This window comes from Procambarus clarkii, chromosome 55 (assembly GCF_040958095.1).
Source record: "Procambarus clarkii isolate CNS0578487 chromosome 55, FALCON_Pclarkii_2.0, whole genome shotgun sequence".
In the NCBI taxonomy this organism is placed as follows: Eukaryota; Metazoa; Arthropoda; class Malacostraca; order Decapoda; family Cambaridae; genus Procambarus; species Procambarus clarkii.
The window spans coordinates 13,884,011-13,901,510 of NC_091204.1; the positions used below are offsets into that span (position 1 = coordinate 13,884,011).

General features: G+C 49.2%; 1 protein-coding gene across 1 annotated transcript in view; it reads right to left on the reverse strand.

Annotated features, from left to right (window-relative positions):
• LOC138352940 (ribosome-binding protein 1-like) overlaps positions 1 to 17,500 on the reverse strand; it is a 28,029-nt gene that overhangs the window by 4,027 nt on the left and 6,502 nt on the right. The window contains exon 3 of the mRNA XM_069305597.1: positions 297 to 450. Within this exon, the coding sequence (XP_069161698.1) occupies positions 297 to 450 (154 nt within the window). The remainder of the gene's footprint in view (positions 1 to 296; positions 451 to 17,500) is intronic.

Genomic DNA, 17,500 nt, shown 5'->3' on the forward strand with positions numbered 1-17,500 from the left:
AATTAGCTGTGCCTCTCTCTCTGTCTCTCTCTCTGTCTCTCTCTCTCTCTCTCTCTCTCTCTCTCTCTCTCTCTCTCTCTCTCTCTCTCTCTCTCTCTCTCTCTCTCTCTCTCTCTCTCTCTCTCTCTCTCTCTCTCTCTCTCACCCTCTCTCTCACCAGATATCTTGGCAGCGTATGACCCTGCGAGAGGAAGTCAGTGGTCGGGGACCATTTAGTGTTGGCGTCCGCCTGTGGACCTCGGGCGGGACGCCCAGGCGATGCATCACGCCCTCTATGCGTCACCTGGTATTCCTACGGGATCACCATAGCCCGTGCTATTTGGAAACTTTGTTCCAGGTAACGAATCTTTAACAACAACAACAACCTGGTATTCCACGCTGCTGATGGAGACCTTGATGGCTGCCACCATGTGCTCCTGGCGCCTGTCATGTGACTCTAGCCATATACTTCTGGCAATGAGTGCCATATATAAGCTTATTTTGTTATCTATACTTTTTTTAGATTTATATTAAAGGCGTTTTAATGAATTTAAATGAAATCAGTTTAGTGGCTTTTTTCGTTTATCACTTGAGTAGTGTGTAATCTTTGTTGTTTAGGCAACTAGTAGAGGGCAGGGCCGTGTAGAGGGTTGAGGAACCATCTTCATCCATATAGAGGGTTGAGGGACCATCTTTATCCATATAGAGGGTTGAGGAACCATTCACACCATCTTCATTGTGGGGATGACAATTGTCTACTTATGGGGCCTGACGGCTGAGTGGACAACACTCGGTATTCGTAGTCCTAGGGTCCGGGGATCGATTCCCGGCGTGGGGCGAGAAACAAAAATAGACAAAGTTTCTGTCACCCTAATGCACCTGTTCACCTAGCAGTAAATAAGTACCTGAGAGATACACAGCTGCTACGGGCTGCTTCCTGAGGATGTGTGCGTGAAAATTAGGATTAAAGACTATATATATATATATATATATATATATATATATATATATATATATATATATATATATATATATATATATATATATATATATATATAATTATGCTATTGGTAAGCTTCCTGGCCAAAGGAAGCTATATAAGTATGTTACCTCCAACCACTTGGGCTGGACGGTAGAGCGACGGTCTCGCATCATGCAGGTCGGCGTTCAATCCCCGACCGTCCACAAGTGGTTGGGCACCATTCCTTCCCCCCGTCCCATCCCAAATCCTTATCCTGACCCCTTCCCAGTGCTATATAGTCATGATGGCTTGTTCCCTCCCATCCCTTCCTGCCTCCAATGCTACAATATCACATTATATATATAGCTACGGGCTCTCCATAGCCCGTGCTACTTGGAACTTTGTTCCAGGTAGCGAATCTTTAATAACAACAACATACGATATCACGAATATTTTGTTTTATTTGTCTGAGGTTTAGGAGGAAGAATGTCTAGATCAAGTTAATTATTGTTGGCGGAGTGTTGGACGGTGTGGAGGAGTTAGTGCTCAGTGAAGATTCTAATTAGTTCCTGACCAGGTTATCTTGAGATAGTTCTTAAGATGATTTCGGGGCTTAGTGTCCCCGCGGCCCGGTCCTCGACTAGGCCTCCACCCTCAAGCAGCAGCCTGTAGCAGCTGACTAACTCCCAGGTACCTATTTACTGCTAGGTAACAAAAGCATCAGGGTGGAAGAAAATCTGCCCATTGTTTCTCGCCGGTGCCCGGGATCGAACCCGGGACCACAGGATCATGCGTTCAGTGTTCTGTCCTCTCAGCCACCGGCTCCTATATTAAAGTCTAATTGCCAAAGGCAATTAGACTTTGCTAAATACTCTTCTGTATAATTTCCCTCCACCTCATGCAGGCGATGAGTCACAATAACGTGGCTGAAGTATGTTGACCAGACCACACACTAGAAATTGAAGGGACGACGACGTTTCGGTCCGTCCTGGACCATTCTCAAGTCGATTGAAACGTCGTCGTCCCTTCAATTTCTAGTGTGTGGTCTGGTCAACATACTTCCTTCCACCTGGTTTATCTCCTGCTTGTCCTACTCCTCTTTCCTCTTCCTTCACAAGAAAAGTAGCAATAAAGTAGATACAGAAATAAATTATTACCTCTTGTGGTTAAGTATAAGTGTAGAGGAGATGACAGTTTTCAGGGAGCATTTCAAATAATCTCAAAATATCTCGGACGCAGGTTCGAATCCTCGTCACGGCCCTTGTGGGTTTGTTCATCTCAAGTAATTAGACCCGTGCAGTTTTATGAACTCGCAGGCGTCCATATAATTTTGTGAACTCTATATTCACACGCTCAGAAGTTCATCACTGTTCATATGTTGCAATGAGCAACAACAACAGAATATTTATGTCTAATACATTTATAAATGTTACGTTGAACATAATAATACATATTATTATTGCTGAGAAAATCAGTAGGGGTAGTGAGAAGGATTCGAACCAATGATCTGGGTGTTACCAGAGTACACGGTGGGGAGGGGGGGGGAGGACAGTGTGTGAAACCATGTTAAGGTTTCAATGGAAGCCTCAGGAACCCTATAGGGTTCATTTGAATCCCAGGTTGCAATGTTTTGAACATGTCATGGTTAAGTGGGCTAAGGTGTGTGCTTGGGGGGCAGCCAGAGCGTAGGTTCGAATCCTCATGATTCCGACTGATTTCCTCATTGACACATCACGCTAATGTGATTTCCTTGTACGTTATTAATATTATTATTGAAATGATGTCATTACTATCATTATTATTATTAATATTTTGATATTAAGATATTTCCTTGCTACTTTATGAGTATATTAAAGTTCCTTCGTTCGTTAATCTGTTAAGCTATCAGCGTTGTTGTTGTTATAGATTCAACTACTCGGAACAAGTTCCAAGTAGCACGGGCTATGGTGAGCCCGTAACTTACCTGGCACAGGAGCGGGGCAAGTAGCACGGGCTATGGTGAGCCCGTAGTGGACTTACCTGGCACAGGAGCGGGGCAAGTAGCACGGGCTATGGTGAGCCCGTAGTGGACTTACCTGGCACAGGAGCGGGGCAAGTAGCACGGGCTATGGTGAGCCCGTAGTGGACTTACCTAGCACAGGAGCGGTGCTGTCCGGTCATCAGCGGCGTGTGAGGTGACGTAGTGGTGTGGCAGGGGGCTGAGGGTCCCAGACCGGCAGTATAGCGACCTCTGGCGGCCTCCGCGCCACATTACCTGGTTATTCTGCCTCAGTTAAACGCACTTTACGACTTGGAGTGGTGTCAACATTCCCCTGGTCAGGGGGGAGCGATGGATGGCGCTCTCCACACCCTGGTACACACACACACACACACACACACACATAGACGGGACACCACGAGCGTAGCTCTCATCCTGTAACTACACTTAGGTAATTACACACACACACACACACACACACACACACACACACACACACACACACACACACGCACACAATGTCAGTGTAGATAACAGGTGGAATGCATTAGGCAGTGATGTGGTGGAGGCTGACTCCATGCACCGGTTTAAATGTAGATATGATAGAGCCCAGTAGGCTCAGGCATCTGTACACCAGTTGATTGACAGTTGAGAGGCGGGACCAAAGAGCCAGAGCTCAACCCCCGCAAACACAACTAGGTGAGTACAACTAGGTGAGTACACACACACACACACACACACGCACACACACACACACACACACTTTGCGTCATCACTAGCTGATGATGCAAACATTATGAAGAGGATTAAGACCGAGGAAGATAGCAAGAGGCTACAAGATGCCTTAGACAAATTGAAGGAATGGTCGAACAAACGGCTACTAAAGTTCAACCCGAGTAAATGTAAGGTAATGAAACTAGGCGGATGGAACAGGAGGCCAGACATAAGATTCTGAATGCGAGGCGAAGTCCTTTGTGAAACGGATAGAGAGAAAGATCTAAGAGTTGATATCACGCAAACCTGTCTTCTGAAGCTCAAATCAAAAGATTATCATCAGCACTGCCTTTAAAAAACTCGTGAAAGGAATCATTCAAAACCTTGTATAGCACATATGTAAGACCAATCCTGTCTTATATATAGTAAGACCATATGTAAGGAGTATGCGGCCCCAGCATGGAGTCTTAACACTTTAGTTAAGCACTTGAAGAAGCTGGAAAAAGTTTAAATGTATGCCACTAGACTAGTACCAGAACTAAGAGGCATGAGTTACGAGCAAAGGCTGAGTGTCTTCCAGCGACCTCACCTCGCTGGAAGACAGAAGAGCTCGGGTAGACATGATCACCACATACAAAGCTCTCATTGGAATTGACTGGGTAGATAAGGACGGATTATTTAACACGGGTGGCACACGCACAAGGGGACACAAGTGGAAGCCGAGTACCCAAATGACCCACAGAGATATTAGAAAGAACTTTATCAGTGTCAGAGTAGTTAATAAATTGAATGCACTAGGAAGTGATGTGGTGGAGGCTGACTCCATACACAGTTTCAAATGCAGATATGATAGAGCTCAAGAAGCTCAGGAACCTGTACACCAGTAGATTGACAGTTGAGAGGCGGGACCAAAGAGCCGCAACTCAATACCTACAAGCACAACTAGGTGAGTACGCTTACATTAAAATTTTGCTCCGAGGGGCGAGTTTATTGGGCCGCGCCACTCATCCTGTGAGTGGACACACCGCCATAGTGACAGTATTGTGCAGCGCCACTCATCCTGTGAGTGGACACACCATCATAGTGACAGTATTGGGCAGCGCCACTCATCCTGTGAGTGGACACACCGCCATAGTGACAGTATTGGGCAGCGTCACTCATCCTGTGAGTGGGCACACCGCCATAGTGACAGTATTGGGCAGCGCCACTCATTCTGTGAGTGGACACACCGCCATAGTGACAGTATTGTGCAGCGCCACTCATCCTGTGAGTGGACACACCGTCATAGTGACAGTATTGGGCAGCGCCACTCATCCTGTAAGTGGACACACCGCCATAGTGACAGTATTGGGCAGCGCCACTCATCCTGTGAGTGGACACACCGCCATAGTGACAGTATTGTGCAGCGCCACTCATCCTGTGAGTGGGCACACCGCCATAGTGACAGTATTGGGCAGCGCCACTCATCCTGTGAGTGGACACACCGCCATAGTGACAGTATTGGGCAGCGCCACTCATCCTGTGAGTGGACACACCGCCATAGTGACAGTATTGGGCAGCGCCACTCATCCTGTGAGTTGACACACCACCATAGTGACAGTATTGGGCAGCGTCACTCATCCTGTGAGTGGACACACCGCCATAGTGACCGTATTGTGCAGCGCCACTCATCCTGTGAGTGGACACACCATCATAGTGACAGTATTGGGCAGCGCCACTCATCCTGTGAGTGGACACACCGCTATAGTGACAGTATTGGGCAGCGCCACTCATCCTGTGAGTGAACACACCGCCATAGTGACAGTATTGTGCAGCACCACTCATCCTGTGAGTGGACACACCGCCATAGTGACAGTTTTGGGCAGCGCCACTCATCCTGTGAGGGGACACACCGCCATAGTGACAGTATTGGGCAGCGCCACTCATCCTGTGAGTGGACACACCGCCATAGTGACAGTATTGTGCAGCGCCACTCATCCTGTGAGTGGACACACCGCCATAGTGACAGTATTGGGCAGCGTCACTCATCTTGTGAGTGGACACACCGCCATAGTGACAGTATTGGGCAGCGCCACTCATCCTGTGAGTGGACACACCGCCATAGTGACAGTATTGGGCAGCGCCACTCATCTTGTGAGTGGACACACCGCCATAGTGACAGTATTGGGCAGCGCCACTCATCCTGTGAGTGGACACACCGCCATAGTGACAGTATTGTGCAGCGCCACTCATCCTGTGAGTGGACACACCGCCATAGTGACAGTATTGGGCAGCGCCACTCATCCTGTGAGTGGACACACCGCCATAGTGACAGTATTGGGCAGCGCCACTCATCCTGTGAGTGGACACACCGCCATAGCAGCATGTACAACACTCCCCAATAGGCAGAAAACCCGCTGGGTTGTTCATCCTGTCACTTGTACCCACACACAGCTGGGACTTGCTTAACTGTCTCAAGTGAACAGCTCCTCAAACAAGAAGATTAACATCTGTCAACCCTTAAAATTTCCGTTATCTTGCGGGTCCAAAATGGGGAAATCTTTTAAGAACAGAAGAAAATGAGTTAGAAACGATAGTAAACAAAAGGAATGCAATAAGAAATAATGAAATGAGAGTAAACTGTATGCATTCATAAGATACGATACGCCAATATTTGCCGAAAAACGCAGATAAATAAACTGATAGTCAGGAGGTGGGACCAAAGAGCTGAAGCCCATCTTTACTAGCACATTTAGGCATACGCACGAATACATAAACTCACAATATATGCTCGTTTGAAGTCAGTTTTGCGTTCAGTAAAAGTTTGCAAGCGTATGAGAGCGTATATACAGAGTACCGTACGTCAACACATCAGAGTTTGTTGTGTGTGTGTGTGTGTGTGTGTGTGTGTGTGTGTGTGTGTGTGTGTGTGTGTGTGTGTGTGTGTGTGTGTCCTAGCATGTGAGCGGAAGCGTGTTGGCAAATATATACACACACACTCACTGTCACCTGTTCTGAGGTGCGTGACCTGGGGAGAGCAGCTTTTGACGATTTGTACTTGGAGAGGTTTCTATCGCATGCACGCACACACGCACGCACACGCACGCACACACACACACACACACACACACACAGGGCCTGGTGGCTGAGTGGACTTGGGACCCATCCCCGGCGATGGCAGAAACAAATGGGCAGAATTTCTTTCACCCTGATGCCCCTGTTTACCTAGCAGCAATTCAAGACAGAACCTGGGAGTTAGACAGCTATTACGGGCTGCTTCCTGCACTTACCTAGTTGTACTTATCTAGTTGTGCTTGCGGGGGTTGAGTTCTGGCCCTTTGGTCCCGCCTCTCAACTGTCAATCAACTGGTGTATAGGTTCCTGAGCCTACTGGGCTCTATCATATCTACATTTGAAACTGTGTATGGAGTCAGCCTCCACCACATCACTGCCTAATGCATTCCATTTGTTAACTACTCTGACACTGAAAAAAATCTTTCTAATGTTTCTGTGGCTCATTTGGGTATTAAGTTTCCACCTGTGTCCCCTTGTTCGTGTTCCACCCGTGCTAAAGAGTTTGTCTTCGTCCACCCTGTCAATTCCTCTGAGAATTTTGTAGGTGGTTATCATGTCTCCCCTTACTCTTCTGTTTTCCAGGGATATGAGGTGCACTAACATAGGTAAGGGCAGGCAGCAGCAGCCAGAGAGTAACGGTAAGGGGTGAGAAGTCGGACTGGCGAACAGTAACGAGTGGAGTACCTCAAGGATCGGTGCTGGGACCAATTCTATTTCTAATATATGTAAATAATATGATTAAAGAAGTTGAGTCTTATATGTCGATGTTTGCGGATGATGTGAAATTAATGAGACTAGTTGTGACACATGAGGATGGTAGGATCCTCCAAGAGGACTTGAACAAGCTGCATAGATGGTCAGAGAAATGGCTACTGGAGTTCAACACGAACAAGTATAAAGTTATGGAAATGGGATCAGGTGATAGGAGGAGATGGGACAGTACACAATGAAGGGAAACTGCCTACCTGTGACGATTCGAGAAAGAGACCTGGGCGTGGACGTAACACTAAATCCTCTGAGGCATATATATAAACTTCTGAGGCACACATAAATCTGATAACGACAGCAGCATACTCCATCCCAGCAAAAGTTAGAACGTCATACAGAAACCTAAGTAAGGAGGCATTTAGAGCGCTTTACACTGCCTACGTGAGACCAATCTAAGGATATGCAGCCCCATCATGGAGCCTCCACCTGAAGAAACACATAAGGAAATTGGAAAAGTCAGAAATTTGTGACGAGGCTCGTCCCAGAGTTGAGAGATATGGGAAAATGAAGAGCGACTGAAGGAACCGAACCTGACGGCGCTAGAAAACAGGAGGAAGCGGGGAGATATGGTAGCAACATAAAAATACTTAGGGAGGGACTGACAGAGTGGAAATGAATGTTTACACTAAATACCAGCAGAACAAGAGGTGACATGGGTGGAAGCTGGAAAATCATTTGAGTCACAGAGATGTTAGAAAGTTTTCTTTTAACGTGAGAGTAGTGGGACAACTTTAATGAACAAAAGGAGCAGGTTGTGGAAGCAACTCTGTTTACTTTCCCCTCTCACCCGTGTGCTCGATCCCCCTATTCCTCTCCCTCTCCCTCTCCCTCCCCCCCCCACCGTCCACCACTGCATCATCCTCGTGAATAAATTCAGGAGACTCTACTCAATGTATAATAACACAATTTAGGTCTATATTGCACTGTGTGGTGTTAGACACCCACCGTGGAGAGCCCCAGAGAGAGGGGGGGGAGAGAGAGAGAGGAGATTAGGGGGGGAGGGGAACAAGGGAGGGGGGGAGGGGCAGGAATAAGCAGGAAAGATGAGGAAGAGAGTGTGAGGTGTTGACCCCCTCCCACCCCCCCCCCCCCCCCTTCATAGTCTGGAAGAGGACGGTGAGGAGGGGCGACGGTGAAGGGGGGGGATGATAGTGGGTGACCAAAGAGGGTTAAAGATAGGGGGTAAACAGGGATAAAAGGGTGAGATACAGAGGTGTATGTGAGCGGAGAGAGGGGGGATGGGGCGAGGTAAAGGGGGTAGGGGGCGGTAGGGAAGGTTGGGGAAAAAGGGGTTTGGTGTGAATCTAAGGTGAGGGGCGTGGGGTGGTGAGGGAAGAGGGGTTGAGAGGGGGTGAGGGAAGAGGGGTTGAGAGGGGGTGAGGGAAGAGGGGTTGAGAGGGGGTGAGGGAAGAGGGGTTGAGAGGGGGTGAGGGAAGAGGGGTTGAGAGGGGGTGAGGGAAGAGGGGGTTGAGAGGGGGTGAGGGAAGAGGGGGTCGAGCAGGGGTGAGGAATGGTATAGCAGGGAGTCGAGAAGATGTTAGAAGACTGGACAGAGTATCTGGAGTTTGGGAGCCATATTGTAATTAGGGGCCGTGATGGTTTTATGAGGTGGGGGGGGGAGTGTTGGTGGAGCAGGAGGGGGGAAGAAGGATAGGGGGAGAGTGGGGAGGGGAGAGGGGGTGCTGGATGCGAGAGGGTGGGGTGTGTGGGGGAGGTGTGGGGGGGATGTTGGAGATACAACTTTGGTGTGGGAAGAGTGTGTTGGGGGGGGGGGAGGCGTGTGTTTTTGGATGAGAGGAAGGTGTGTTGGTTGGGGGTGTGTGTGTACTCACCTAGTTGTGCTTGCGGAGGTTGAGCTCTGGCTCTTTGGTCCCACCTCTCAACTGTCAATCAACTGGTGTACAGGTTCCTGAGCCTATTGGGCTCTATCATATCTACACTTGAAACTGTGTATGGAGTCAGCCTCCACCACATCACTGCCTAATGCATTCCACTTATTAGCTACTCTGACACTAAAAAAAATATAATGTCTCTATGGCTCATTTGGTCACTCAATTCCCACCTGTGTCCCATAGTGCATCTGCTCCTTGAGTTAAATAATGTCTTTATCTACCCTATCAATTCCTTTGAGAATCTTGTGTGTGGTGATCATGTATCCTATAACTCTTCTGTCTTCCAGCGACGTGAGGTTTAATTCCCGCAGTCTTTCCTCGTAGCTCATACCTCTCTGCTCGGGTACTAGTCTGGTGGCAAACCTTTGAACCTTTTCCAGTTTAGTCTTATCCTTGACTAGATATGGACTCCATGCTGGGGCTGCATACTCCAGGATTGGTCCGACATATGTGGAATACAAAGTTTTGAATGCTTCCTTACACACGTTTCTAAAGGCCGTTCTTAACTTGGCCAACCTGGCATATGCCGCTGATGTTATCCTCTTGATATGGGCTTCAGGGAACAGGTCTGGCATGATATCAACCCCCAAGTTTTTTAAATTTTGACCCAAGGGCGAGTTTATTCTCTCTCTCTCTCTCTCTGGTTCTTAAAGAATTTCATCTCACAAATAATACCTCTGAGATCTACCTTGAGATTGAGATCTAGGCCTCCTGCTCCCTACACCAATCTTCATTACATTACATTTGGTCGGGTTAAACTCTAACAACCATTTTTTCGACCATTCCTTCAGTGTGTCCAAGTTTGGGCGCCTGACAGCTGAGTGGACAGCGCTTCGGATTCGTAGTTCTGAGGTTCCGGGTTCGATCCCTGGTTGAGGCGGAGGCAAATGGGCAAAAAGTTTCTTTCACCCTGATGCCCTTGTTACCTAGCAGTAAATAGGTACCTGGGAGTGAGACAGCTGCTACGGGCAGCTTCCTGGGGTTGGAGGCCTGGTCGAGGACCGGGCCGCGGGGACGCTAAGCCCTGAAATCATCCCAAGATAACTTCAAGATAACCTCAAGATAAGAGGTTTTCTTGAAGCCTCAAGCTCTCCTCTGTCTTAATCCTTTTCATAATTTTGGCATCGTCAGCAAACATTGAGAGGAATGAGTCTATACCCTCTGGGAGATCATTTACGTATATCAGAAACAGGATAGGACCAAGTACAGAGCCCTGTGGGACTCCACTGGTGACTTCACGCCAAGCTGAGGTCTCACCTCACCACCTAATTGTGCTTGCGGGGGTTGAGCTCTGCTCTTTCGGCCCGCCTCTCAACTGTCAATCAATCAACTGTGTGTGACGGGGGGGGGGGGGAGATAGAAGAACGTTTGTGTGATGGATTTTTTTATTGTTTTTTGCCCGATATGAACGATGTGTGTGTTTTGATGCGATGGGTGGCGTGTGTGTGCGTGCGTGTGTGCGTGCGTGCGTGCGAGGGCGTTGATGGACGTGTTTGTGGGGTCGAGTAAGGTGTGTGTGTGTGTGTACTCCAGTTTGAGGGAGTGTGTGTGTGTGGGTGTGTGGGGGGGAGGGGGGTTGTGGTGTGGGTGGAGGTGTGGAAGCGGGCGGCGCGGCGGGTGTGGGAGCAGGCTTGGAGTGAGCCAAGTTCCACCAGATGCTGTCGTTCTCAACACACGCCCGTGGTCGCCGCAAGTCCACCCCGTTCCAAAATGTTTCGGCCGGCCAGCCTGGCCTGGCCACGCCGCTGAGCTATCCCCACGGGGGAACAACGATGCTTCGGAGAATTCCGAATAGATCAAACATCTCGGATTAACATGGGGGCTTGGCCTGGACGTTTCAGATTGGATCGGAAAATTGGGGTCAAACCGGGCGAAGTGAGCATTGCTTTGTGGTAAAGATCGATGGTTTGTGTGAGGATGGGGGCAGAAGACGAAGACTGGTAATTGCCTACAGACATGCCAAGCTTTGGGCTGGTGCTGTTATCTAACCTCATCCCAACTCTTCCACAAACAATTTGGCTTCCCTTTCCACACTATTCCACACACTTTTTCCAAGCCTCCGGCTCCTTCGAACGCGAATTAACGCTTTGCAATCGCATTTCTCGGCGTATGCGGCTGGCTGAGACGTTAAACTTGACCGAATTTGGTGGAATTGGAGCCGAAGCCGGGGTCGGGGCCGGAGATCGGGACCCTGGACGACTCGGCCATGTGGTCATCGGAGCGGCAGTGTCCGAACACAAACACGCGCGCCCCGGACTTTACCAAATCAATTTTTCTCGTTTCTTTTCGTCCCGGAATATCAATCAAACTGCCTCCTCGGAGCCTCTCGCAACGAGCCTCTTAAACCCAGCGAGTTACAGCGCTAATCGCCAGTTGGCTCGTTAGGGCGGCTGTAGTTAGCTGTATTAGTGACGTGGGACATGTGCTAGTGTGTGTGTGTACGTACAGACACGCGCGCGCGCACACACACATGCATGTAGATATGTAGATATGATAGAGCCCAGTAGGCTCAGGAATCTGTACATCAGTTGACTGACTGTTGAGAGGCGTGACAAAAGAGCCAGAGCTCAACCCCCGCAAGCACAAATACGTGAACACACACACACACACACACACACACACACACACACACACACACACACACACACACACACACACACACACACACACACACACACACATTACCAGCGGATTCCCACAGAGGTCAGAATTAGGAAGTATGTTGACCAGACCACACACTAGAAATTGAAGGGACGACGACGTTTCGGTCCGTCCTGGACCATTCTCAAGTCGATCATATCATATTCCTGATTTATGTGAAGGATCTCTCAGAAGGGATTGATTACGGTCTCTTAATGTTTGCTGATGATGAGGAGAATACACACGAGGGGAAACTACCAGAAACTACAGGACCTTAACAGATTAAAAGAACAGCAACAATGCCAAATTTGTTTAGTAGTAAAATAGGTACCTGGGTGTTAGTCAGCTGTCACGGGCTGCTTCCTGGGGGTGGAGGCCTGGTCGAGGACCGGGCCGCGGGGACACTAAAAGCTCCGAAATCCTCTCAAGATAACCTCAAGAAGGGTATAAATACTGGCTGCTAGAAATGAACTCAAGTATGTGCAAAGTTATGAAGCTAAATGCCGGGGACCTGGAGCTAGACCTAATCTGTGTCTAGAGCCATATATTAACTTCATAACATCAACAACTTCACAAGTTTGGCCAACATCAGAGTTGCTTTGACACCCTTCTAATTCAAATTCAATTTTTGTTTCATATTTTAAATGAAACAAAATATTTCATTATTTACACAGGAGAAAATCATATTAAGAGTCTAACACATAAACATTAGAATTATGTACTGTATAACTTAGATTTAGATATAGAAGCTATATTTGTAAGTTAATTATATCTAACACTCATTACAGGTGTGGCTCAAGTGAACAGGTGTACAACTGTGGCTGAAGTGAACAGGTGTACAAGTATGGTTAGAATGAACAGGTGTACAACTGTGATTGGAATAAACAGGTGTGGCTGGAGTGAACAGGTGTATAGGTGTGGCTGGAGTGAACAGGTGTATAAGTATGGTTGGAATGAACAGCAGTACAACACTTAACAAACTTACGACTGAACATAATAGTTCACACTTAAGGGCAATCTCACTTATATTGACGTAAGTATGTCATTTATTCTGACTAAAGTTGATAACTTGTGAAAATATAAGTATCTTGTTATGAATGAATTCTTGAAAAAAGAAGGAAGAAGAGAACTATCAGGGGAATGCGCCAAGCCATGACGACTATATAGCACTGGGAAGGGGTCAGGATAAGGATTTGGGATGGGACGGAGGGAAAGGAATGGTGCCCAACCATTTATGAGCGGTCGGGGGATTGAACGCCGACCTGCATTAAGCGAGACCGTCGCTCTACCGTCCACCCCAAGTGGTTAGTATATCGTTCGTTTGTGAACTATTTCTTCAAGTGTAAGTGTGTATTATAAACATTAACACGTTTATTTATGTGGGCCTGACGGCTGAGTGAACTGCGCGCGGGATTCGTAATTCTGAGGTTCCGGGTTCGATCCCCGGTGGAGGCGGAAACAAATGGGTAGAGTTTCATTCACCCTGATGCCTGTGTTCACCTAGACAGCTGCTACAGACTGCTTCCTGGAGATGTGTAACAAAAAGGAGGCCTGGTCGAGGACCGGGCCGCGTGGACGCTAAGCCCCGAAATCATCTCAAGATAACCTCAAGATAGCCTCTGAATTTCAAAGGTCTCATACGTCACATCTTCGACCAGTTATCAACACGACCAACTTCATCCATAAGACCAATTATCCTGACCTTCAAGTCTCAGTCACCAGAAAAAGGTGAGAAGTCTGCAAGTTCGAAGATAACCAAGATGGTTTACAGAAATGCTATATTGCAATCTCTCCCTGCTTACTTATTTTAAATTAGAATCTGAATAAAACGAGGCCAGTGAGTTAAAGCAACTACAGTCTATCTGGTACAGTTAAACGGAAGTCTGTATTCAGCACAATATCTTTCACATATTTCTATATCTTTGTCCACAGCATTTTTGGTTAATGTCAATGGAACTAAGTTATCAGTTTAACAGAAAACATTTGCCTTAATACTGCCTATTTGACAGCCAATTCTACTGTCTATTAACCCGTTTAATAATGAATCAAGATAGACAGCGAAGACTTAAACCAGCTTCTTATTTAGCCCCATTTTTTAGTAAATTTTTTTTTAAGGAGGACAATACTTTCTTTATCAGCTGATTTGTAGATATGATTGGAAAAATTTGCTTTGTGATTGGAGAACTGAATAGTTCTGGCCAAGAAAAGATTACGTAGCGTAGTGGACCCGCATCGTTCTTCACCGTAGGGGTCATGGAGCACCGTAAGGGTCGTGGGACACCGTAGGGGTCGTGGGACACCGTAGGGGTCGTGGGGCACCGTTAGGGGTCATGGGACACCGTTAGGGGCCGTGGGACACCGTAGGGGTCATGGGGCACCGTTAGGGGTCATGGGGCACCGTTAGGGATCGTGGGACACCGTAGGGGTCGTGGGACACCGTAGGGGTCGTGGGACACCGTAGGGGTCGTGGGACACCGTAGGGGTCGTAGGGCACCGAGGGGTCGTGGGACACCGTAGGGGTCGTGGGACACCGTAGGGGTCGTGGGACACCGTAGGGGTCATGGGGCACCGTTAGGGGTCATGGGGCACCGTTAGGGGTCGTGGAGCACCGTAGGGGTCGTGGGACACCGTAGGGGTCGTAGGGCACCGAGGGGTCGTGGGGCACCGTAGGGATCGTGGGACACCGTAGGGGTCGTGGGACACCGTAGGGGTCGTGGGACACCGTAGGGGTCGTGGGACACCGTAGGGGTCATGGGACACCGTAGGGGTCGTGGAGCACCGTAGGGGTCGTGGGACACCGTAGGGGTCGTGGGACACCGTAGGGGTCGTAGGGCACCGAGGGGTCATGGAGCACCGTAAGGGTCGTGGGACACCGTAGGGGTCGTGGGACACCGTAGGGGTCGTGGGACACCGTAGGGGTCGTGGGACACCGTAGGGGTCATGGAGCACCGTAAGGGTCGTGGGACACCGTAGGGGTCGTGGGACACCGTAGGGGTCGTGGGACACCGTAGGGGTCGTGGGACACCGTAGGGGTCGTGGGACACCGTGAGGGTCGTGGGGCACCGTAGGGATCGTGGGACACCGTAGGGGTCGTGGGACACCGTAGGGGTCGTAGGGCACCGAGGGGTCGTGGGGCACCGTAGGGGTCGTAGGGCACCGAGGGGTCGTGGGGCACCGTAGGGACCGTGGGACACCGTAGGGGTCGTGGGACACCGTAGGGGTCGTGGGACACCGTAGGGGTCGTGGGACACCGTAGGGGTCGTAGGACACCGTAGGGGTCGTGGGACACCGTAGGGGTCGTAGGGCACCGAGGGGTCGTGGGGCACCGTAGGGATCGTGGGACACCGTAGGGGTCGTGGGACACCGTAGGGGTCGTAGGACACCGTAGGGGTCGTAGGGCACCGTAGCTCGGTCACTCATCGCCAGGGTGGGTGGGAAGGAAGAGTGAGTTTTGGGAAATGGAAAGGGGGGAGGTCGTGGGTGGGAAGGGAGGGTGGGGAGTGGGATGGGAGGGTGGGGGGTGGGAATACGGCAGGTTAATGGGGGTAAAACATGGGTGAGGTGGAATAGATGATAAGAGATAAAGGGGTTGAAGCACACCTACTTAAAATCTTTATATTCCCGGTCCTTGGGGATTCTTGAAGCAGCTCTGGTGACAGAGTCTGACTACCTGTAGACTGTGGAGGGGGGAGAGGGGGGCCCTCCCTCACCAGGGGGGGAATGGGGGGCCCTCCATCACCAGGGGGGGAATGGCTCTTGAGGGGTCAAGTGCATAGAGTCGTACGGAAAGGATGGGACAACAGAGGGGGAACTACTCTAATGATCTCTCATTATGGTGTCGTATCTCCTTTCTCCAAATGGGGTTCTCTCACCTGTTCGTCTTAGGTGTACCTACACCCTCCTTCTCTCTCTCTCTCTCTCTCTCTCTCTCGCTCTCTCTCTCTCTCTCTCTCTCTCTCTCTCGCTCTCTCTCTCTCTCTCTCTCTCTCTCTCTCTCTCTCTCTCTCTCTCTCTCTCTCTCTCTCTCTCTCTCTCTCTCTCTCTCTCTCTCTCTCTCTCTCTCAACACTTCATCTCTTGTCTCGCGTTTTTTACCTGAGCCTCACTAATTGCATTAAAAAATAATTAGGCATCCGGCCAGAATTTCCTGTATGATGAAAAATGTACTTTCAGCAATGTTGATCTTGCAAATGAATTTTCAAGAACACTGGATGCTTGGGCTGGTGTTGAGTGTGTTTGGGTGACATGTGTCGGTGGGTCGGTAAGTAAGGTGGGCAGGTGTTGGGGTGGGGTGGGGGTGGGGGGTTGTGAGAGAGTTGGTGGATGAGGTGGGAGGAGGAGGTTAGGTGGAAGACATGTAGAGGGGGGTGGAAGACATGTAGAGGGTGGGTGGAAGACATATAAGGGGGTGGGTGGAAGACATATAAGGGGTGGGTGGAAGACATATAAGGGGGTGGGTGGAAGAGGGGAATTTTGGAAATGATAAAAATATGTAGAGTGTGATAACAATAAAGTATGTGAAGTAGTGGAGGAATTTGTTACGCGGGGTTCCTGCGTAATACTGCTCGCTTAACTTGCATGCTATGCCTCTGTCAACACCTGCACTAATACACCGGACCCGCATACACCTGTACTAACAATTGTTAACATTCATACACATCAAACACGAACATCCACTCACCTCTGTTTAGGTTACACATACACACCCGTTCAGGGGGCGTTCATGCACACATTATGAAATGTTCGCTTGAGGTGAGCTTGTATGACTTCTGATGCCTCTTGCGCCAAGACGTTCTTTGACCCCAGACGTTCTTTGACCCCAGACGTTCTTTGACCCCAGACGTTCTTTGACCCCAGACGTTCTTTGACCCCCAGACGTTCTATGACCTCAGACGTTCTTTGACCCAAGACGTTCTTTGATCCCAGACGTTCTATGACCCCAGACGTTCTATGACCCTAGACGTTCTTTGACCCCAGACGTTCTTTGACCCCAGACGTTCTATGACCCCAGACGTTCTTTGGCCCCAGACGTTCTCTGACCCCAGACGTTCTATGACCCCAGACGTTCTATGACCCCAGACGTTTTTTGACCTCAGACGTTCCTTGACCCCAGACGTTCCTTGACCAAAGACGTTCCTTGACCTCAGACGTTCTATGACCCCAGACGTTCTTTGACCCAGACGTTCTATGACCCCAGACGTTCTTTGACCCCCATACGTTCTTTGACCCAACGTTATTTGACCTCAGACGTTCTATGACCCCAGACGTTCTATGGCCCCAGACGTTCTATGGCCCCAGACGTTCCTTGACCCCAGACATTCTTTGATCCCAGACGTTCTATGGCCCCAGACGTTCTTTGACCCCAGACCTTCTTTGATCCCAGACGTTCCTTGACCCCAAACGTTCTATGACCCCAGACGTTCTTTGATCCTAGACGTTCTTTGACCCTAGAAGTTCTATGACCCCAGACGTTCTATGACCCCAGACGTTCTTTGACCCCAGACGTTCTATGACC